General features: G+C 58.2%; 1 protein-coding gene across 1 annotated transcript in view; it reads left to right on the forward strand.

Annotated features, from left to right (window-relative positions):
- The window catches only part of NPTN (neuroplastin), a 69,775-nt gene that overhangs the window by 44,202 nt on the left and 2,874 nt on the right, over positions 1–22,699 (forward strand). The window contains exons 3-6 of the mRNA XM_051822307.2: positions 2,625–2,796; positions 7,372–7,466; positions 16,786–16,919; positions 18,300–18,573. Coding sequence (XP_051678267.1) covers positions 2,625–2,796; positions 7,372–7,466; positions 16,786–16,919; positions 18,300–18,573 — 675 coding nt within the window. The remainder of the gene's footprint in view (positions 1–2,624; positions 2,797–7,371; positions 7,467–16,785; positions 16,920–18,299; positions 18,574–22,699) is intronic.

Here is a 22,699-nt window from a genome sequence, read left to right on the forward strand (position 1 = left end):
TGCTTTTCTTAAGCTCCCTGATTTCTGCTCTGATCGGCTTGATGATCGACTCCCCAGAGACTGCCTGCAGGGGAAGGTTGCAGTCTTCTGTCTAAGAAGGGCCTGCGGCAGCACTTTCCCCAAAGCTCCTTGTGTAGGTAAGGCAGGAGGACGGCTGGGCCAGCGTGCAGGGCCTCTCCACCGCGTCTTCTCAGCCTCTGCGTGATGGCTGGCCTCAGGCTCTCCAGGGTGGCGATAGTGACAGGGAAGTGTGTGAGCTTCTCCCTGAGTGTTCCTGTCCTTGGATTTTGGGCAGTTCTTGACCACAGAGACCAAAGGCCCCACCTTCAGTGTGGCATCCCAGCCAGGAGCCTTGTGCCGCAGGCATAGCACGCAGGCTGTCAGCCCCGTGGCCTTCCTGTGGCACAGAATCCTGTTTAAGCCCCCTGAACATGCCTGTTGCCCCCAGCTGCCCCCTCCTGGATCGCTGGCACTGAGGGGCAGAAGGGCCTTCCCTTACTTCCCGAGAGCTCTTGGCAGGAAGCCTCCCAGGTCGCCTTCATCCGCTTCAGCCTCCCGGGCTGCCGTGCCATTCCCACCCGCAGGGGAGCGCAGCCTTGACCCTGGCCTCCTGTTTAACGTCGGGAGCTGCTGGCCTTGCTCACAGAGCTCGCCCTTCCTCGCTGCAGCCAGAGCGAGGGTCTCAGTGGGACAGAAAGTGAACTGGATGATACAGTGAAGCAAAACCAAGAAGTATGTTTGGGTTTCGAGTTGCCTTTACATTTTAAGTTTCTCTTCCGTGGAGTTCTGGTTCTGTCTTTTCGTTTTGCTTAGTTTTAATTCCCCTTGAAATTGTGCTTTCTGCTGATGGTGTGTGTGTGCGCCTTCCTTGCAGGGTGTGCAGCTGTTCTGGCCCTCTGAGGCCCAGGGATTTGGCTTCTGTCCAGTGTGTCTAGGGCCCCATGGGACACCTGCGCTGACATGTCCACACGCACCTGCTTCTGTCTCAGTGGCTGCTGTGCCTCCGTTATCTGTACATAGAGAGCCTGTTTGATGTTACTGGTGAGGACAGTGCTGAATGGAAGATGGCCACTGTCCTCTTGCCGGAGTTGGAAAGTGGCTAGGAACAGATTTTTTTCTCTTGTTTCTTTGAAGGGGTTAACTCTCCAGTCAGTGTCACATTGGTCTGGAGGTCTTTAGGGCACGTTTCTCTTCCAAGTACTGCATGACTTCTTCCGGTCCACCACCCCAGACAACAGAGGAGTTGCAGTTCCCGGGCAGGGTGAGAGAGCTCTGTCCCTGTGAGTGAGGCGCTGGCGCAGTGCTGCGTGCGACGGGGCTGCGGCCGAGGGCGGTGGAGGCGGGAAGTCAGTATTTCTGAGGAAGACGTGGGGGAAAGCAGACGCCTCTCAGCTGTGGATTGGAAAAGATGCCTCGTTTAGGCTTCACCCAAAAGTACTTAACCAAAGGCAGAAGAACTAAGCCTAGGGAAAGATTAAACATAACTAGCAATGACAACAAAGACAGGAAAGCAGCATAGAACAGCCTGACTTTACCATAGCAATGAAGATGACAGAGAGCTGTGAGCATGAATCTTCCAGGAATGCTAGAGTGTGACCTAACATTTCCTACCTGACGGATTACACGACGTGGCCCCACCAAACAGTGTTTTTGTTTTGTTTTTGTAGATAAACTAGTGATCCCAGGTTTTGTATTTGCTAATTCAGAGTAGATCCAGAAAGTGTGGAGCATACCTCCTGCCCTAGGGTAACAACAGGTGGGAGAGAGTGTCCTTGGGACTGGGGGCTGGGATGGAGAATTCATTTAGATGTGGATTCTGGGCCCAACTTTCCCATATAACAACTATGGCTTTGCATAAGTCACTTCACTTTTCCCATTCTTAAACAGAAAAGGAATGCAGTCACTCTGTGGGCCTTTCAGCTCTTACAATCCCAGGAGCCCCTGCCACCACACGTGCCGCACTCTAGTGTCATGTTTGGGATGGAATGTGCTTTAAAGTAAGTGCTGGAAGAATTTTGTTCTGGGGATAAATGGGCTGGAGAGAGGAGCTGCTGGTTCCCAGGAGGTCACTCCCGGCGGAACTGCAGAACGCGAGAGACGGCCGAGTGGGAGCTTCCTTCTGGAATCTGCAGTGTCTTTCTGCGTAGACAGCGGCCATGTTGGTTTGCCCTCGACTCAGCAGATCTCAGCGTGGGGAAGGCGTGCATGCGTTACCTGATTCTACTGTTAGTGTTCCAAGGCCCAGTGACTCCACAGGGGATTTGTTAGCTGCATAAACGATAACGCCTTTGTCTTCAGAACTGCAAGGTGGAGCCTGCTTTTCTAGCTGAAGCCCACTCACTCGGAGTTGGAAAGCGGCAGTGGGCCGCTGGCTTAGCAGCAGTCGTGGTACTCCGTTCCCCACGTCCAGGCCGGCTGGGCTTCAGGCTGTTGTCTGCGCTCGTGCTCATCGCTTATAATCATTGTTTCCTTTCTTGACTTCCTCCAAAGTGGCAAGTGAGATTCCTCATGTGGTCCTGTCCGCCCTCCCTCCGCTAGTCTTCCCTCCTGTCCCATCCAGCTTTCAGGCCAGGTGCGGAGGATGGACGGCTCCTTCGCTCTATAATTGTGCACTCTTATTACAGAGCCAAGGATTGTCACCAGTGAAGAAGTTATCATTCGAGACAGCCCCGCCCTCCCCATCACCCTGCAGTGTAACCTCACCTCCAGCTCTCACACCCTTACACACAGCTACTGGACAAAGAATGGGGTGGAACTGACTGCCACTCGCAAGAATGCTAGCAACATGGAATACAGGTAAGGGGGACTGGTGGCTCCTGGACGGGTGGGACACGTGTGCTGAGCTTTCTTGACAACATGTGCCATCTGTCATTGTGTGATTGGGGTCTGGGGGAGACAGAACTTTTGACTTCTGATCCTCCCTTGGAGAGTCTAATCCATTATACCTGAGATGGGGGCTGGGAATTCAGATTTCCCCGTGGTTCTCACGAGCAGAGCCGGGTTTGAGATCCCCTCTCTGCATGGTAAACAGAGGACAAGGGGGAGTGGTGTGCGCACGTGTGCGTGTCAGTGCTAATCGGCAGGAGGGTCACAGCTGGAATGAGGTCGTGGTGGGCATTCGGCCAACAGTTGCTGTTTGGGACACTTGCGGTCCGTACCAGCGCACCGCGTTCTAGTCTCAGCTCTGCCTCCACTTCTAGCTTCCTGCTGATGCACACCCCAGGGGATGGCCGGTGATGATTCAGGTACCTGGTACCTGCCAGTGCACAGAGTTCCTGGCTCCTGGGTTTATTTTGGCCCAGCGTGGCTATTGTGCGTATTGGGGATGAACCAGTAGGTGGGAGAATCAGTCAGTCTCAGTCTCTCACAGATTTTTCTCTGACTCTCAAATAAAGAAAATAATTTCTAAAAATTACAGTGCAGGTATCAGATGAAGTCTCCTTTGAAACTCATAGAAGCCAGCGCCATGGCTCACTAGGCTAATCCTCCGCCTATGGCGCCGGCACACCAGGTTCTAGTCCCGGTCGGGCGCTGGATTCTGTCCCGGTTGCCCCTCTTCCAGTCCAGCTCTCTGCTGTGGCCAGGGAGTGCAGTGGAGGATGGCCCAAGTGCTTGGGCCCTGCACCCCATGGGAAACCAGGAGAAGCACCTGGCTCCTGGCTTCAGATCAGCGCAGTGCCCTGGCCACGGCGGCCATTGTGGGGTGAACCAACAGAAAAGGAAGACCTTTCTCTCTGTCTCTCTTTCTCACTGTCCACTCTGCCTGTCCAAAAAAAAAAAAAAAAAAAAAACTCAGAGTAAAAAATTCTCAGGAGTCTTTCACTGGATAGATTTCTTGGTAATTGCTTTTTAAGCTGTTTAATATCACTGAGACCTGATCCAGGTCCGCAGCTGCAGAACTCGTCAGTGATCTGGAGTGAGGGACGTTTGCTGGCTGCAGTTCCCCAGTCCCACAGACTCAGACTTTTTGGAACATCTGGAGCACTTGGTGCCTAGTTTTTTCCTGTTTGGGAACTGATCGAGGGGCCGGTGCTGTGGCACAGCGGGTTAACTCCCTGGCCTGAAGTGCCAGCATCCCATATGGGCACCGGTTCTAGTCCCGGCTGCTCCTTTTCCGATCCAGTTCTCTGCTATGGCCTGGGAAAGCAGTGGAAGATGCCCAAATCCTTGGGCCCCTGCACTCATGTGGGAGACCCGGGAGAAGCTCCTGGCTCCGGGCTTGGGATTGGCGCATCTCCGGGCCGTTGCGGCCATCTGGGTAGTGAACCAGCGGACGGAAGGCTTCTCTCTTTGTCTCTTCCTCTCTCTGTAACTCTTTCAAATAAATAAATATTTTTTAAGATTTATTTATTTATTTGCAAGTCACAGTTACATGGTGGGGGGGTGTCTTCCATCCAATGGGTCAGTTAGCTGCAACTGCAGGAGCTGTGCCGATCTAAAGCCAGGAGCTTCTTCCAGGTCTCCCACGCAAGTGCAGGGGCCCAAGGACTTGGGCCATCTTCTACTGCTTACCCAGGCCATAGCAGAGAGCTGGATTGGAAGTAGAGCAGCCGGGTCTCGAACCGGTGCCCATATGGGATGCCAGCGCTTCAGGCCAGGGCATTAACCCGCTGCGCCACAGCGCAGGTCCCTAAAATCTTTAAAAACAAAACGAACAACACTGATCTAGGAAAGGATTGGCTGATCCTGCTTGCTGGGGGATAATGCACTGCAAACCCGGAGAGCCCTGGTGTGAGACAGGCAGACCTGGGGAGCGGGAGCAGTGAGCCGCTTCAGGAGTTTGAAGCGCGGAGCTCCTCACGTGGATTTGTAAATCCTCCTCCTTTCCCGGTGAGGAAGCTAAGACAACAGGAGAGACTCCTGGCTGCTTTCAAGGCCAAACACTGCATCCAGAAGTTTCAGAACAAGGTTAAGTTGCGAGTCTGTTTTCTGGAGTTTTCTCTCTTCTGTACCGTTTAGTACCAGGTTAGTTACGTGTTTCCTCTGCAGTTTTTGTGATGTAAGATTGAAAATGCAATCTCAGCTACGTCTTCATGGGCAGGGAAGGTTAATGAAGTAGAGGGGTTGAGTTTTACAGACTTGCTGTTATACAAAGGGAGCAGATTCCACGTATTACATGTAGACAGTTTTGAGTCCCTCTTTTCTTTCTTTCTTTTTTTTTTATTTGAGGGATAGAGTTATAGACAGTGAGAGGGAGAGACAGAGAGGAAGGTCTTCCATCTGCTGGTTCACTCCCCAGATGGTTGCAACGGCCGGGGCTGAGCCAATCCGAAGCCAGGAGCCAGGAGCTTCTTCCAGGTCCCCCATGTGGGTGCAGGGGCCCAAGCACTTGGGTCATCCTCCACTGCTTTCCCAGGACACAGCAGAGAGCTGGATCAGAAGAGGGGCAGCCAGGACTAGAACTGGTGCCCATATGGGATGCCGGTGCTGCAGAGGGAGGATTAACCTAGTGCGCCATGGAGACAGCCCCAGGAGTACCTCTGTGAACGCAGCAGGCGTGCAGTCACGTTTCTCTTGGTTCTTGAACAGTTACCTGCAGCACTTTCAAGTTGCCTGTCCCCCCTTTCTTCAAGCTTATTTGAAGCCTTTTGGGGGTCCACTAGAGCTGTTGAGGGATTCCATGCCTGGCCTCTGTGCCACCTGATGAGACAGCCATGGGGCCACTTTCAGAACCATGCTCTGTCTTGTCTGCAGGGACCTTTTCCATTTGCTTCCATGCCTTGCTAATGGGAGCCCACCTGAATGGTGAGGGAGGTCGAGAGCACCTGGCGTGACCTCAGGCTTGGACCTCTCCCCAAGTGCTCCTCACAGAACTCACTCAGCCTGGCCCGAAGAGGCAGCTGTTGCCCTGCCTCACACTCCGGGGGACTTGTGAAGTGCAGCTGGTTTGTGTCTTTTCCTACTGGGTATATACTTCAGAGAAAGGCCATGTGCATTGCTCCTGCTTAGTCTCTCGACCTCTGCTGCTGTTTACTTGAAAGACACAGTTACAGAGAGGCAGAGAGAGACAAAGAGGTCCTCCATCCACTAGTTTACGCCCCAGATGGCTTCAATGGCCAGAGCTGTGCCATTCTGAAGCCAGGAGCTTCCTCCGGGTCTTCCCACATGGGCGCAGGGGCCCAAGCACTTGGGCCATCCTCTGCTTCTTCCCCAGGCCATGGCAGAGAGCTGGATCGGAAATGGAGCAGCTGGGGCTCAAACTGGCACCCATATGGGATGCCAGTGCTGCTGACGGCGGCTTTACCCGCTGTGCCACAGTGCTGGCCTCCCAGGTATCATATTTTAACCACTGAGCAAACAAGCAGGAGCCCAGGCCTACATATAAATACTTACTCTCTGATTTAGGAGCTGTTTTCTTGAGTGTGGGCACACGCTCGTAGGCTTGAGTGTGCTGAGCTGCTGTGAAGTTGGCCCTGACGGCAGGGAAGATCGTCAGGGGCTGCCCCACAGGCAGTGCTGCTGACCTCACGTGCTGCGTGCCCTCCCTGTCACTCTGGGAGCTCTGGGTTTGCACGCATCCAGTCATTGTTTACCTACTCCCTCCCCATATTTTAGGCACCAAGCAAACTGTGCCTTCCCCCTTAGCACGCGGTTGCGATGTCACACATCAAGTTCCAGGCTGTAGTAAGGGCTTTGGGGATCAGCCCATGTTGGGGAATGCCCTGTGGGGGTGCGCGGTGCACCTGAGCAAGAGAGGAAGTGACCAGTGGCCAGGAGAGATGTGAGCACGCTGTCCGAAGAGTCTTGTGTGAGGAGTTGAGATGGGAACAGCCGTTGACGAGCTGAGGAGAGACCCGCGGGGCAGGGGCAGGGGCAGGGGTGGGTGCCCTGGGGTTGAAGGTGAGCAGTTGCGGTCCATGCAGTGTGTGCTGACAGCAGGCTTGGTGGTCCTTCCCAAAACCTACCGGTCGTCCGGGTGGGAAGAGCACAGCCCTCCAGGCCAGGTCCTCGGGGAAGCTCAGGAAAAGCTGGTTTTGCTTTCTGTTCTGCCTTTTCTCCTCTCAGTTGACTACTGGGACCCCCAGGTGAGCAAGAAGTGGGTCTGGCAGGCCACTTCCTCTCTGTCTCTGAACGAGCTCGGGGACTTTGGCAGCACTCTGTTCTGTCTCTCCCTGTCACCTCGGGCATCCCGTGGCTGGGGAGTGTGGCTGTCCCACCTTGTTTCCTGGCGCCAGGAAGGAGGAAGAGTGGCTGTCTAGGGTAGCCTGCCTGGGGCTGTTTGCTTTTAGTCAAGGGTGAGGTGCATGGCGAGGCAGAGTTTGGAGAGCATGGTCTCTGGTGGCCCCTTTGTGTCTCCTTTTGGTGTTAACTGCGATCCTCTTCGGTGTCCTCACTTGTTTTTTGGTTTTGGTTTTTGTCTTATCTCCGCAGGATCAATAAGCCAAGAGCTGAGGATTCAGGCGAATACTACTGTGTGTTTCACTTTGTCAGCGCTCCTAAAGCCAATGCCACCATTGAAGTGAAAGGTACAGCCTCTCCTTCTCACACTCACCTTGACCTGGGCACCCGCCTCGAAGCCCCCTCTCGTCTCTGCTTCAAGAGACGCTGTCGTGTTTGGCTGGGACCACAGGCGAGTGCAGTGCCTGAGTCCGCACCGCATTCCCTTGCCTGTTTCCCCACTGGAAACAGGCTGTCATCAGTACTCACCGCTGTGTGTGTGAGGAGGACTACGCGAGTTCATACAGCAGGTTGAGGGGCAGGCCTTCTGTCTCCCAGCTAAGACACCCACGTCCCACGTCAGAGTACCTGGTGCGATACCTGCCTCCGGCTCCTGACCCAGCCCGCCATGCGAGAGACCTGAGTTGAGTGCCTGGCTCCTGGCCTCAGCTTTCCCTGGCAGTTGTGGGCATTCGGGGAGTGAACCACAGATGGGGGTTTCTCTCTCTCTCAAAGTTAAACTATATGAAATTGCTGTTTTTATTTCTCAGAAATGCTTAGCGTTGGCTCAGCCTTCTGAAACTTTGCCTTACAAGTGTCACATAGCCCTCCATTGGGCTTAGGGGCTCATTAGAATTGTCACAGAAGCCCTGTGGTGCATGGCACCTCATAGATGAGGCTGTAGCGGGTTTCAAGGGGGACGGACAGAACCCAGACGTGGGAGCTACCTGGCATCATTAGTCCCAGGCTGCTGTGTCACTCCAGAGAAGCAGCTAAAGGCAGCGGCACTGTGTCACCTGGGGGCTCCGGCAGAGCCAGCCGGGAGTCCGTTCCCGACCCCCAGCCCAGTGTTCGTGCTGCCGTCGTGACCTGACCCTGGGGAGGCAGGGCCGCTGCTTGCTTCGGAAAACAGGAGCTTGTATTTACAGGTGCTCGGTCCGCTGTAGGTATTTAGAAGATTAAAAAATGCAGATTCGAGAAAGGCTTAGACACGCCGGCATTTCCGGTACGTGGCGTTACGGAGTGGAGACAGCCCCTGGGTGACAGGCTTGCCTTGGAAATCGATGCGGAGGCAGCCAGCGCCTCCTTTGGCTGCCGTGTTTAATTCTCCGCGCCCGAAAGAGTTGTGCCGCAGGTCACAACAGGCCAGTGAAGCGGGCTTCTGGTTTCCTCGTGACTTTCCTTGGTGAGACCGAGTTCCTCTCCTTGTGAGGAATGCCGTGTTTGTTCACCAGGAGGGTGAAGGGTGTGGAACAAACTTGCTCTAATGCAGGCAGGCCCTCCCTGCAGGGGTGAGACTGGAGGCTGGCAGCTCGGTGCTGAGCCCGTGCAGAGGGGCAGTGGGAGGAGCGTCCCCTCTGTACAGTGTCGCCCCGCCCCGCCCTGCCCTGGGAACGGGCGTCCTCGGGGACTGCAGGTTGGTGGTTTCTCAGAAGTTGTTTCCGCAGTTGTCTGAGACGGAGGCGTTTTCACTGCCTGCTGCGGGGCAGGGGTGAGGCTGCGGGCGGCAGCTTCAGGTGCAGTGGTGGCGTGCGTGCTGTTTCGCGGTGCTGCGTTCAGGGGCTTACAGGGTGCGGTGCTTTTAGCCTGAGACGGAGGTGAAAGGGGGGGCCTGGGGAGCGCTGTGCTTTATGAAACCATAACGTACACTGCCATTAGCTTGGAGAACCGTCGTGTGAGAGTCCAGGGAATTCCTAGGAGGCTTGGTCTTGCTCTTCTCTCGCAGCTGCATGTGTGCGGGCTGCTCGCTGGCGTGTGGCAGCGGAGCCTGGCGAGGCTGGGACGCTGCCTGAGTCTAGCAGGGCCTGGCTGGGCCGGGTGGGATTCAGGCAGCGGCCAGCTGCGGCTGCCTGCACGTGCACGCACACCTGACTCCGCTTGCCTGCGAGCGGGGCTGGAGGCCGTTCTCTGATGGGCTTCCTTTCCCGCAGTGTCGGGATCGGTCACTGCTGAGGACAGGGGTCTGAGAGGTGCGTGAGGAGTCCAGGGACCCAGGGGGCAGGAGAGGCCTCTCGGACTCACCCTCGTGGCTGTTCCTGAGGCAGCACGCAGCAGTGCCGTGCGCGCCGAGACGGGGTCAGCGCGCCGAGACGGGGTCACCTGTTCTGAAGCGCTCGTGGCGCTCGCTGCCGTTGAGAACCTCTGAGGAGGCGTCTGGGCTCCTGGTGGCCAGGAGTGAATTACTGAGCCCAGGGCCGGGTGGTGTTTGTCGGAGCACCAAACCTGACCTCCCTGTGCGGAGGCGGAAGGAGCTGGCGGGTGGAGAAGGGGAGACCCAGTGAGGAAGGGGCTGGAGCCCACCGCGCTCCCCGCCCTCCCTGGCCTGCGCATCACTGTGGGGGAGACGCTCTGAGGACCCACGGTGCGCAGCCAGTGGGAGGCATTGGCTGAAGCGGAGTGCTTCCTCTCACTTGTGTGTGTGTGTTTTTTTTTTTTTTTAAGATTTATTTTATTGATTTGAAACACAGAAAAAGGTCTTCCATCCGCTGGCCCACTCCCCAGAAGGCCACAATGGCCGGAGCTGGGAGCTGTGCCGATCTGAAGCCAGGAGCCAGGAGCTTCTTTTGGGTCTCCACATGGGTGCAGGGCCCAAGCACTTGGGCCATCCTCCATTGCCTTCCCAGGCCACAGCAGAGAACTGGATCGGAAAAGGAGCAGCCGGAACTGGAACCGGTGCCCACATGGGATGCCAGTGCCTCAGGCCAGGGCTTTAACCCGCTGCGCCACAGTGCCAGCCCCTCCTCTCACTTTTTTAAAAGACAAGAGTGAGGCCCAGGATGAGCAGGAAGATGCGTTCCTGTGGCGGGTTCTGCCTCCTGGGTGTCATCAGTGTCGCTCGATCAGCAGGCGCAGATGAGTCTGCACCCCTTCCTGACCCGCACTGCTGCCCTCTTCCTGTGCTCCCTCATCTAAAACTCAGAACACGTGCTCACAGAAAAGGAAATCAAAGTTTTTCTGAATAATGTACAAAGAGAATTTCTCTTCAGGGCATTTTGAGTTTCGTTGCCGCTCTTTCAGGAAAGAAGGAGGGTCATCACGTCTTCCACAAGAGGTGGACGTGGCCTCTGCCGGGGAGCGCCCAGCCCCAGGTTGGAGAGCCACTCTCGAGCCTGTCGGTGGCTGGGGAAGCCCAGACGTCTGCTCTCTACTCCTTAGCCGTCTCTGCATCGGAATGTCAGGATTCCTGGGAGCGGCCTCGGCCTGCTCCTGTGCTTCTCACTGTCGCAGTGCCCGTGAGTGACGTATCCGTCCAGGCTGGCCCAGGTGGGCCCTGGGGAACCATGACTGTCCTTGTCAGAGCAGGGCACTCACTGCACCTCTCCACAGCGTCTTCCGTTTGACACGCGGGTGCTTAGAGTCCGTGACGCCCTTTAGGAGGGTGCTTGGAGTCCACGACGCCCTTTAGGAGGGTGCTTAGAGTCCGTGACGCCCTTTAGGAGAGAGCTGCGCCTCCCTCGGCCGCCTCCTCTTAGAAGCTGTTGCAGCCTCACGTCAGTGTCTTGCAGCCCTGGGACGTCTGGACATCTGCTTCCGCCCAGACAACAGTACCTCCTCCCCTCCTGCTACCTCAGGGTGCTGCCCTGGCCTCCTGCAGTGTGAATGCTGTTGGGAGCTCACTTTCCAGGTGTGGAGGTTGAGGCTTCGGAAACAAGTGACTTGGCCAGTGGAGCCAGGACTCTCGCCCAGCCTTCTGGCCCCCTGCCTGTGCTCGGAGCACCGACCATGGTGCCGTGTGCAGCACGCGACAGTTACATCACTGATCCTGTGGCTGACAGAGATGGCTTCTGCTCTTGGCCTTGACTCTGACCACCTGCTTCCTGTCCCTGTCCTCAGTTTCCCCAAGTGCATGGTGGAAGAGGGTGGGACAGCCGACGTTTAAGGCCCCTGTATTCTGTGTGGCTCTGACCACCTGTGGTTCCCTTAGGAGGACACAGAACAGAGGTTGGCCATTGGAGGAGGGGATTTCCAAGTTGTTTTTAGTGGTGATGATTGGCAGCTCCTGAGCTTGGAGAATGTCCCTCCTCTGCCCCACATGTCCACCCATTCATCTCCCTGTTTCATGGTTGAGAGGTGTTGGAGCATTACTGATCTAGTTGGTAGGAGATGTGGCCCAGGCACAGACTTTGTTTTTAAAGCACTGTAGGCGATTATGGTGTGCGGCCTGCCAGCACACACACAGCACCTGGCTGAGGGTCGCTGTTGGAGAGCGGCTCTCCCACCCAGTCACTTCACCTGTTCTTCCCAGCCAAGGGCGGGTGCTGGGCGGAGAAGGCCTCTTGGGCCAAGACCCCATCCCTTCTTGCTTTGTCTTGGTGAGCCGCGTCCCCCCTCCTGGCCTTACCCTAGGCTCACAGCAAGTCTCAGCTCGCCCTCTGCCTTCACCAAGCCTTTGTTTTGTCTGCAGATGCGAAGGTTTGTATAAAGCAGGATGGGGGCCCTTTCCTGCCCAGGTCCTTCATTGCATTTGTAGGCCATACAGAAGTATCAGCAAACATTAGCCCACTGGAGATAGACTGGATTTCGAGTCCCACTGTGGTTGCCTTGGCGGGGCCAGACCCAGTGACTCCACCAGCCTTTCGTGGTCCGCAGGCCAGATGTTCCCCACCCTTGCATACAGGAAGCTGCCCATGGCAGCACCTCTGAGGTCGGGGTTTTCTTGACAGTGAGTTGCCCGATGGTGGAGAGTGCGCCCTAGATGAGGAGACGTCAGACAGCCGCCCCTTCGCAAGTCTGTCCTCGCCACTGTGTGGGGCAGCAGCTTTGTCTCACTGCACCTCCGTTTCTGTGCTGACACCTTGACCCGGTTCCAGCCTGGCCGCGAACCTGGCCACTCGGAGCTCTGTACAGGCAGCCCGGGCAGCAGAGGGCACTGAAGGTCACGCCTCTGTCTGCAGCCCATAGGCCCAGGCTGACATCGGGAGGGTGAAACTGGTTCCCCAAGACCGGTCTGGACCCCCCGATTGCCATCTGAGAGCTATGAAGGACACGCTTTGCCTAATCTGATGAGCGCATGGGACAGCAAAACCAGAGACGAGTGAATCTGCACACTGCTCAGTGATCTCTCCTCAGGGTCTGTCACCCCTCCCCCTCCACATCTGTGTCTGCCCTGAGAGGGTGGAGGGGAGGGAGGGGCATTTTGCTGTCCACCCCAGCCAGGGTGACTTCTCAGACCTGCTGTCAGACCGGCGGGGCTGGACAGGCGGTCCCTTGTTAAATGGCAAGATCACATCAGGTGAGACACTGACACGGGCCATCAGTATACACTGCCAGGTCTGACCCGAGGCAGGTCCCGTCGTGTCGGCAGGTGGACGGTGTTCCAGACCAGCGTGTCTGATCCCTTGGCACTCAGGACCCAGAGGCCACGGCCGAGGGGTCCATCACAGTGTTTATGTTTGATGCTGCTCCGTGAGTGTAGGCTGTCATTCAGCCCTGAGGGCCACTGGAAATACGTGGGTATTCAGCCCAGAGGCTGAGGCCCCGCCTACTGTGTGAGTGCCAGAGCCCGCCAGCGCCCCTGCGTCTTTGACTTCAAGGCCACATCTCTGCTCTTTGTGTGTGTCACTGGACTACAGTAGCCATCCCTGACAGCGAGAGCTGCCCGGCCCCTGCCCCGGGTGGTGTGTTCCAGTACCTAGCAACAAGAGGCTGTTGGGCCTCCATACTACATGCGGTGTGTGTGTCTGTGTGTCCTGTGTGCTTGTGCAATACATTTTCCCTTCGTGGCCCCTGGACTTGAACTCTGACTTCACTGTGTCTGAGCAGAGTGGTTCAGACATCAGGCAGCTTTTCGACTTGGGTTTTCTAACTTAAAAAGATGGGTAACGTCTGCTTCATCTGTTGGTGCGTGTGTTACCTATTGCTGTATAGTAAAGTACCCCCAGCACTTGGCTTAGCATGACAAATCCTTGTCACCCCATTTCTGTGGGGCAGCAGCAGGGAGCAGCTCGGGGGCACCCTGCCTGGGGGTCTTCCCTGAGATTTTAGTCGGGTTGCTGGCTGGGGCTGGAGGACTCACTCCCAGAGGGCTGTTGGTGGGAGGCCTTCGTTCCTCACTGTGAGGTGGCTGGAGTGTTGCTCTGTGGCCCTGCCCTCCCCAGGAGCACAGTGGGTGGGAGCAAGCAGAGAGCCGCTGTGCTGTCTGTGGCCTGGCCTGCGGGCTGCGTCCCTGTTACAGTGCTGCTGTACTTTGTGGGGGGTGGCCGAGCGTAAAGGAGGGAGCAGGCTGTGCCTGTAACGGGAGGCGCATCAGGTGACTTGGGTCACTTAGCGCCACCCCAGGGGCCTGGCCTCGGAGCCCTCCCTGACCACTGCTCCCAGCAGCTCTGAGACAGGCACGGTCCTTGCAAGAGGATGCTGTCCTGCTCAGCCGTCGGCGAGTGGCTAACGAGGGGCAGAGTGAAGAACGGACCTCGTCTTCGCTCCAGAGCTAGAGCCTCCCTCCCCGTGGGGTTTGGTGACGTGCTTGGATTCTGTCCCGCCTGGTCGCCAGCGTGAGTCGTCAAGGCAGTGTTCTTGGGCAGACATCAGGGAGAGGGGTAGGCCTGCGTTTCATCCAGTGTTCCCGGGTGAGGGAAGGGGAAAGCAGGAGAGCTGACCATTGAACGCTTACCTTGTAGATGCAGCTAAGTGTGGCCAGCGCTGGGTCTGTAAGGCCGCATTCCCGAACACTGCAGAGGATGAGCGGAGAGGGAGCAGTTGGTGTCCTCTTGCTGAGATCTGGGTCGTGTCAGAGGCCGTGGAGCTGCGCTCGCTCCGCTTTGGCCGTCAGGTGGTTCTGACGTGTAGTCGTGGGCTGAGTCCACAGAGCAAGAGCTGCGGGCTGCACTGGTAGCACTACTGGAGTTGGCAGACACCTCGCCCTCAGTGGTCATCGTGGGGCCAAGGAGAACGCGAACGGGCAAGTGCACCGGTCTCCAAAACCCAGGCCCACGTCCCTGAGCGCTGCACCTGAAGTTCCGCCGCCTGCTTGGCGGCTTCATAGTGTCCTAAACTTGGCCTGCTTCTCACCACCTCTGCTCTGTTCCGTTACGGCAAAGTACGATGAAGACAAGGGCACACGTCACCCTGACTCCGGCCAGCAGCTGCGTCCCCACGGCTACTCAGGTCGAAACTGCAGCCACACCTGGCTGGTGCTCTTCACACAGCCCACACCCCGTCCATTAGCAAACATGGTGACTTGGGGACAGACCCAGAACCGCCCCTTGTCCCCTCATCCAAACCCCCTTCTCGCTAGCGTCCAGGTTGTCCTTTTATTCCACCATTTCTACGTTTGTCCACGTTGTAGCCACAGTGCACCTGATAAAACACACAGAGCATTTCACACCTGCTGAGACTCACTGACCCAGCAGAAATGCTGACTCTGCTGCATGGCCCAGGGGGTGCTGCCCAGTTCGGGTCCCCAGGCTGGCCCAGGGAGTGCTGTCCAGTTCGGGTCCCCAGGCTGGCCCAGGGGGTGCTGTCCAGTTCGGGTCCCCAGGCTCTGGCGTCAGCTCCTGTTGCCGTCTTACCGTGCTCCAGACAAGCTCGTCGTTGGCGTTCCCTGTCCATAGGAAGCACACTGCTGCCTCCAGAGCTTCACCCGTCCTCCTTTCTGGAGCATTCCTGCCAGAAGTGACGTGTGGCCTCCTCCCTCCCTTTACAGCCGTGCCTAAACTCAGCTCATCAGAAAGGCCTCCCCAGCACGTGTCGGATCTGGCGTGCAGGGAACGCACCACAAATGGCGGCCACACACGCTGGCTCTTGCCTCTCTCCCGGTGCCCTTTGCTGCTGCGTGGTGTGGGGCTGACTCTTCCTTGGAGCGCTGACTGCTTTCTGATGGAAGGAGGCACTGAGAGAGGCCGGACTAAGTGGTTCTGGGAAGTCTGGGTTGGCAGGGACGACACAGAACTGGCCTGACAGTGCTTTCTGGGAGAACAGACCGACCTCCAGTGGCCACTGGGTGCTGCTGAATGGGCCTGGGCCTCGCCCCTCTCTTCCTGCCCAAGCCCCTTTGTGCTCCATCTGTGGGGAGTGGGCCTTGGGTGGTTTGTCAGCCATGAAAAGCCAGGCAGAGCTGTCAGGCAGGGTCAGCTCACGGTGCGGTGCAGTTATGCCAGGTTTTACAGCCCCCAGAACCCTAAGAGGACACTGAGAGGCAAGGGCAAGCGTCACCTCCGTTGATAATGGCTGCAGGACCAAGGCACAGGATAGTAAAGAACCAGCAACACTGGCATCTGGACCAAGGCTTATGCTCTTTCCTGTCTTAGCAAAATGACATCCAGTGTACTCTGAGTTTTACTGCTTTTAGATGATTGCAGTTGGGAAAGTGGAAAATAAGACTAAATTTAAATAGCCCCATATTTTCTTTAAAGATTTTATATTTATTTATTTGACTGGTAGAGTTACAGAGAGAGAGAAAGGTCTTCCTTCCGTTGGTTCACCCCCGAAATGGCCGCTATGGCCGGAGCTGCGCCGATCCGAAGCCAGGAGCCAGGTGCTTCTCCTGGTCTCCCATGGGGTGCAGGGCCCAAGCACTGGGGCCATCCTCCACTGCCTTCCCGGGCCACAGCAGAGAGCTGGACTGGAAGAGGAGCAACCAGGACAGAATCCAGTGCCCACATGGGATGCCGGCGCCGCAGGCAGAGGATTAACCAAGTGTGCCACCGTGCCGGTCCCTAAATAGCCCCATTTCAGACTTTCAGGCCTTTAAAAATTTTACCTGTTATGTCGTCCTATCTGAGCCCTAAGAGTAGAGCAGCCCAGAATTACCTGTAGCATGTCAGGTGATTCCCCGTGGGGCCGTCGGTGCGAGTGTCAGATTCTCAGTTGCTGGGAGGAGCTGTCGGGCCCCCGGCTGGATTTCCCACGCTCCTCTCTCCACCGCCGGGAGACCAGGTTGCCGGAGTCTCTGTCCTGGAGGAAGCCTTGTTCGTTCCGTCGGCGAGCAGCCTCTCCAGCCGTGTGCTGGGTTTCCGTTCTTTGTCACAAGACTTGATCTCGGGGCTTACGCTCCAGGGAGTCTGGTTCCCTCGGGCACTGTGCGACATCTGACACTGTCCACAGCTGTCAGTGTAGCCCTTTGAAGAACCTTGTACTGCTTGAGGAGGTGATGGCAGCTACTTTTTGTAGAGGGACTTAGGGCGACTGGCCTGCGTTCTTTCCTGATGTGTTGGAACATCCTGTGTTGGAGCCTCACGCGGGGGAGAGCCTACTGCTCGGCTGCCCTGGTGGGTGGGGGTCGGGACCGGGTTGACCCCTGCCTCTGTTCTGACCTGGAATGCCCTTCTCTGGGGGCGGGCCTGAAGGCGGACTGCACGATTGGAAGCAGGGCTCTGAGCCAGTGGGTGAGGCCTCTGTCCCCGAGTGCACTGCTGAACACAGGTGAGAGTGGGCTCCCGTGGTCACTGCTTAATGCTGTTCCACACACAGCTGCTCCTGACATCACTGGCCACAAGCGGAGTGAGAACAAGAATGAAGGACAGGACGCCGTGATGTACTGCAAGTCTGTCGGCTACCCGCACCCCGAGTGGCTGTGGCGGAAGAAGGAGAACGGCGTGCTCATGGTGAGTGGGTGGGTGCGGCCCGGTCACCTTCCCTGGGGTCACGAATGGCTGCGTGGTGATCTGAGGTCACTGACTGCAGCATGGGGTCCGTGCGTGTGCTTCGTTAAACTTTGGCTCTAGTGCACGTACCCAAGGAAGATCTGTTCTTGTGGCCGTGGCGTACTGGTTCTTGGGAGAGGCAAGGGGCTGAGTGCGCTCATCAGGATAAACGGGCACGCAGCAGTCGGCTGAGGACGAGGCAGTATTTCTCCAGTGGGACTGGAGGGTGACCCTGCAGGGTGGGGTGCTGTGGATGATATTTGCATCAGTAACTGATCTTCCCGAGTGGATGGTTTGTGCCCCAACACGCCTCCTATCTCCGGCACTCTGGTCCCGGTCGCTCCTCTTCCAGTCCAGCTCTCTGCTGTGGCCCGGGAGTGCAGTGGAGGATGGCCCAAGTGCTTGGGCCCTGCACCCTCATGGGAGACCAGGAGAAGCAGCTGGCTCCTGGCTTTGGATCGGCACGGCGTTGGCCGTAGCGGCCATTTGGGGGGTGAACCAGCGGAAGGAAGACCAAGGATGAAGCTTGAAACTCACAGAACAGCGCTCGTAGCGGCTGCACCCCGCGCGCGGCCTGGCTAGGACCTTGGCGGGGAGCCCTTCCCGTCTGCGGGTACTAGCGATGCAGCAGGTGCTGATGGCTGAAGACCCCCGCGCTCCGCTCCTGCCTGTGTCCTGTGATGAGCGCAGCCAGCAGCTCCCACCGGTGCAGGTGTCTGCCAGGACCCCCCCCCCCCCCACCGCCGGTTCGGCTGCCCGTGCCAGCTCCTCTCTGCCTCCTGGCGTGGCACCTCCCCATGCCCCCTCCCCAGCGCTCCACGCCCAGCCTGCCGGGCTCCTCTTGCATTCCTGAAGTCCGCCTCACCTTGCCCGTAATGGGAGGCTTGTGCTGTGCATTGTTAAGTCTGAGTGACTGGATCATCTTCCCCGTACCCTGAAAGGGTACCATGCGTTCTCCCTTGAGACGAGGAGTGTGTCCTCCCCGTTGTTTGTGGAAGCTTGGGGACCTGGACTCACCAAGACCACAGTGTCTGCGCTGAGTGTGGAGTCAGAGGCTTGAGGCCTCCAGGGCGCCTGGCCGCGGGCCTGCCCCATCCTCTGGATGCCGGCGTTTGAAGGTGCATTTATGACACGGTCAGTCTGGGCCTGGCCTGTAGGCGGCGGAGCCTCGAGGCACGTGGTGGAGTCTGGAGACGTTCAGGTGCGTTCCTGCTTCTCCGGCCGTGGACCCTAAAGGAAGTCAGCAGCGAAGCACGCGGGATTCTCTGGGCAGAGGCGGTCCTAGGCCCCGCGCCCGGGCAGAGCTCACAGCCCTGGCCTCTGTTTCCTCCCCCTGTGCAGGATCTTGTCAACACCTCTGGCCGCTTCTTCATCATCAACAAGGAAAACTACACGGAGTTGAGTATCACGAACCTGCAGATCTCGGAAGACCCTGGCGAGTACGAATGTAACGCCACCAACGCCATCGGCTCCGCCGCCGTCGTCACCATCCTCAGGGTACGGAGCCACTTGGCCCCACTCTGGCCTTTCTTGGGAATTCTGGCTGAAATCATCATCCTTGTGGTGATCATTGTTGTGTATGAGAAGAGGAAGAGGCCAGATGAGGTTCCTGATGGTAAGAACACCCCTACACCAGAGCCCTGTCGGGGTTGGTTTTCAGTCCCAAAAGCTGAGAAGGGAAGCGCTCCCTGCTCTAGACCTTGCACCTGGAGCCGTGACCCGCGCTCTCCCTCTGGGTGGGTGTCTTCTGTGTCCGCTTGCATCTGCCTTCAGGGCTGCGCGTGACAGGGCCGCTGCCAGTCTCTGTCCAGCAGTGTCCTCCAGTTCAGAGTGCCGGGTAGACTGAGCTGGAAGAGTCCAGCCCCAGACCACAGGCCCGCTGGCTGCCCAGGCAGGGCTGCCTGCTAGGGCCCTGTCGGCCCTGCCCCGACCTGGGCAGGCTGTCTCAGAAGAGCCCCTGGAGCAAGGCAGCCTACAGTGCCCATGCTGGTCCTCTTGGCTGGTCTTCGAGGCTCTCTCTCTCCCACGTGACGTTTTGCCTGGGCCTCACTGACAAAGTGGTGCAGAGCGTCCGATGTGTCCGTCTACCCAGTCTGGGACCGGGTGATTCCCGGAATCCATGCCCAAGGCAGTTTCCTGAGCTGGCCGAGGGTCTGAGAAGAACAGGGAGCCCTGAGGCACTGCTGAGAGCAAGCGCTGCCCTCGGTCTCAGTCTCAGTGGACGCGCCAGCACAGCCCGGGGACATTGCGCTCACTCTGCTTCGTGGGTTTCCATTTCGACACTGTGGCTCCAGCCAGGGATGCTGCTAGTGGAAACAGGTGAGTCATCTCCAGACTCCTGACAGATCCCACCCCGCACAGCGCAAAACAGAGCCACCAGCAACCTGGCAGGAGCCGGCCTGGCTGTTCCGGGCGGGCACGCAGCACCGGCTGTGTCCCGCCTGGTTGACTCTGGCTAACCCCGCAGCTGTCTGGGGGCGGTACTGAGTGAGCCCCGTGCTCCCTTGGAGCAAGTGGAGGACCTGTGTGACGGCTGCAGCCCCTCTTTCCTTTCTCTGCGCAGCCCTGGATGTCGGCGTGAGGTCAGGCAGAGGTTGGCACAGATGGCAGCCATGCCTGTGGGAAGAGCTGTTGGGCTCCCCTTGAGGGCTGGAGGGAGGGGCTCACTCTGGGTGGGGCCTGTTCCTGCAGCAGAGCGCCGTGCCCAGAGACGCTGCTCTCCTGGGCTTCTCGTGTGTCCCTGCCGCTTCTTTGTCCAGATGGGTAGGATGGCCGCGGCAGAGCTCCGCTGTGCTCAGACCCGAGGGTGCAGGGGAAAGCGGCCGTGTCCCAGGCCCGACTGCTGCCAGGGGCCGCGGCACACTCTGGTTCCTACGTGCCCCTTCTCAGGCCACCCGGCAAAGGCTGCACTTCAGTCTGGTTTCTGAACTGTGGAGCAGGGCCGCTGCACGGAGGGTGCTCCTGGCGCTGGGGCAGGCCCAGCAGAGACGGGGGAGGGGTCTCAGGACGGCGCCAGCCCAGGGGGCAGCTGGTGTGTGTTTGAAAACTTCTTGGCCGTTGGTCCCAAATGGGGGCAGTTTGTTGCTAGAGACCAGAGCGGCCAGCAGCCCTGAAGGGCTCCCTGTGAGCTAAGGGTCGCAGCCAGTGAGGAGCCCTGCCGGGGCTGCCCTGCGCCGAGGTCTCTTGACTGCCGCAGGCAGTACAGCCTGGGCTGCAGCGCCTCAGGGCCCTGTGCCCTCCTTTGAACCCTTTCCTCTCAGGCCCCTCCTGGTTCCAGTCCCCCGTGCCCTCTCTCCTGGAAGTCGCCCTTAGAAAAGCCAGGGGCCGACTCCCCCTTTGTCTGGCCCTGGCCTGGCCTGCCCAGCCCCTGCGCGGTCCTAGCTGCCCGCAGACTTTGCGCCCCAGGAGGGCTCAGCAGAGGGCCAGTGCTCCCCTCGGAGAATGCGCGTCCAGGCTCCGTGCTGGCTCGCACATGCCGTCACGACATGGAGGTGTGTTCACAGGCCTCGGGTGATCTTGCTCTGCCGAATGGGTCCTTTACCCTGAGGGCACCTGTAGTTCAGTCCAGACCCGCTGGAGTCGCAGGAGCTCAGTGTCTGGTGCACCTTGGATTCTTGGTACCTTCCCCTCACGAGAAGAGCACCAGGTGGACAGGACGGAGGTGTGGAGACAGACACATCTGAACTCGGTGGTGTCTGTCCCCAGCAAGGAGAGTGCGCACACAGCGCCTGGGTGGGGGCTCAGCGGCTGCCTCGTCTTGCTGCCCCCTGCCCCGCCTGCACCGCGCCTTCGCCGCCTCGGGTGCCTCGGGCTGGGCTGCTGGGATCCGGGCCCCAGAGGACGGTCTTGTAGGTGGATCGGCTCTTGGTACCAGGAGTTGTGGGGCCCAACCGGAGCTGTGGGTTTTCACTCTCCTTGCTGTCTGCCTGCTCCCTGGACGTGTTTAGCAGTTTCTCCAGGGTGGGCCAGCCGCCCCCTGCCCTTCCAGGTCTTCCGAGCAGCCCGTGCGAGAGCCCCCGGGGAGGCACCTGCGGCACTGCCGGCGCTTCAGTGCTGCTGGCCGTGCAGTGGCCTTGGGGAGCTTGCAGCTTTCACTTGGGCATCATTTTTATAAGCGGGGTTAAGTTACTGGTGAAGGAAATATCCGACTTGGGGTGGCATTTTTAGCGGCTTGGACACACTGAATAGAAGAGCCGTCGCAGGTTCCAACAGCGTGTGCTGGGCACAGCACCTGGTAGTGTGTGAAGCTTACAGCAAGCTGGAACCGTGGGTGAGCAACGTCACTCTGAACACATCTCAGGAACAGGTGCCCTGGGGCCAGCACTGTCGACCCCCGAGGCTGGCGTGGCCCTGCTGAGGTCTGCCGGGACCCCCGCAGACTCAAACCCGGCAGCTACCTGCTGGGACCCGGGACCCAGTCTGCCCGTGGCTATGTGGACGTGAAGCCGTGGTTCTGTGGGGGCCGCCAGGTCAGGGCGTTCACGACCCCACACTGGCAGGGGAAGACAGCATGTACCTGGGTCGGGGCGTGTGGCAGCTCCCCGGGCAGCTTCTCCCAACTCTTGCTCCACCCACCCCCACCCCCACCCCCAGCCTGGTGTCTTCTGCAGGACGGTCACGGCCAGGGACCGTTGGCCTGAGGGTCTGGGCTGTGTTGACACGTGTCGGTTACTGTGACTTCTTTTTTTTCCCCCTTCAATTGCATCAAACCCTTACCGCGCGGTGGTAAGTGAGCGCTCTGCATGCTTTTGGAGTCTGTTTCCTCTCCGCTTCCGTCTACACGATGCACAGTCATGGCGTTAACACCCCGAGTTGACTTCATCCACTTCACGACTAATTTGGATTTCAGTTTGCTGTTTAATCCTCATCGCCTTTGATTTCCGTACCTTACGCTGTAGCTGTGTTTCTCCTCCTCTCCTGACTTCCCTGTGAGGGCCGTTTGTTGTCTGACCTGTGTGGGAGACGGTGCTGCGGACAGGGCTGGGCGCGGAGGCCCTCCCGCATTCCTGGTCAGCCGGGACAGGCGCCGGGAGTTAGACCCCCCAGGGAGGCAGACCCGCGCCACGCCAGAGGGGGCGTTAGAATACCTGGGGGGGCCGCTGTGGGCGGGGCCGCGGGCTTCCCATCAGACACAGGGCAGCCCCAATGAGGGGGTGGGCCCTGGGACGTTGGGTGCTTGTGCTGGCACCCACTGCCACCCCGAGATGATGTGCCTGGCCACGGTGGCTCGCACTGCCCCCTGCCTTTGTTTCCAAGGGGGGAGTAGATGGTGACCTTTTTGATCCGTGTTGTGTCAGAACGTGGTGTTTCCAGGTGCACAGCCAGAGCATTAAGAACGCTCTAAGTCTGCTCCTGTCTTTTCCTTCAACTCCCAAAGTGCTTAGCTCTTACCACGCGGCTGAGCTGGCTTGAGCACCAGCCTGTCCTGAGGGCGGGCGAGGCTGGGCTCGCGTCTTAGCGCCGGGGGCGTCTCCATGTTTCGCCAGCGCACACGCAGCACACGGGTGTCTGGTGTCTGAGTCCCAGCGTGTTCTCTGTGCCTGTCTTGATAGCGCGCTGCTGTTAGACTCCTGCGGACACTGGTGTGTGGCTAGCCTGTTGTTTTGGCTGATAAGTCATTGGTTTGTGGTTAGTTTTTTCTTTCTTCCTTCCTTTTTTCTTTTCGAAAGCCCTTTTGCTGCGGTCACTGTGTGTGCTGGCGGTGGCTTTGCCTCTCCGTTGCCTGGAAGGGACAGGTGGAG

The sequence above is a fragment of the Oryctolagus cuniculus genome, chromosome 12 (assembly GCF_964237555.1).
Source record: "Oryctolagus cuniculus chromosome 12, mOryCun1.1, whole genome shotgun sequence".
Classification (NCBI taxonomy): Eukaryota; Metazoa; Chordata; class Mammalia; order Lagomorpha; family Leporidae; genus Oryctolagus; species Oryctolagus cuniculus.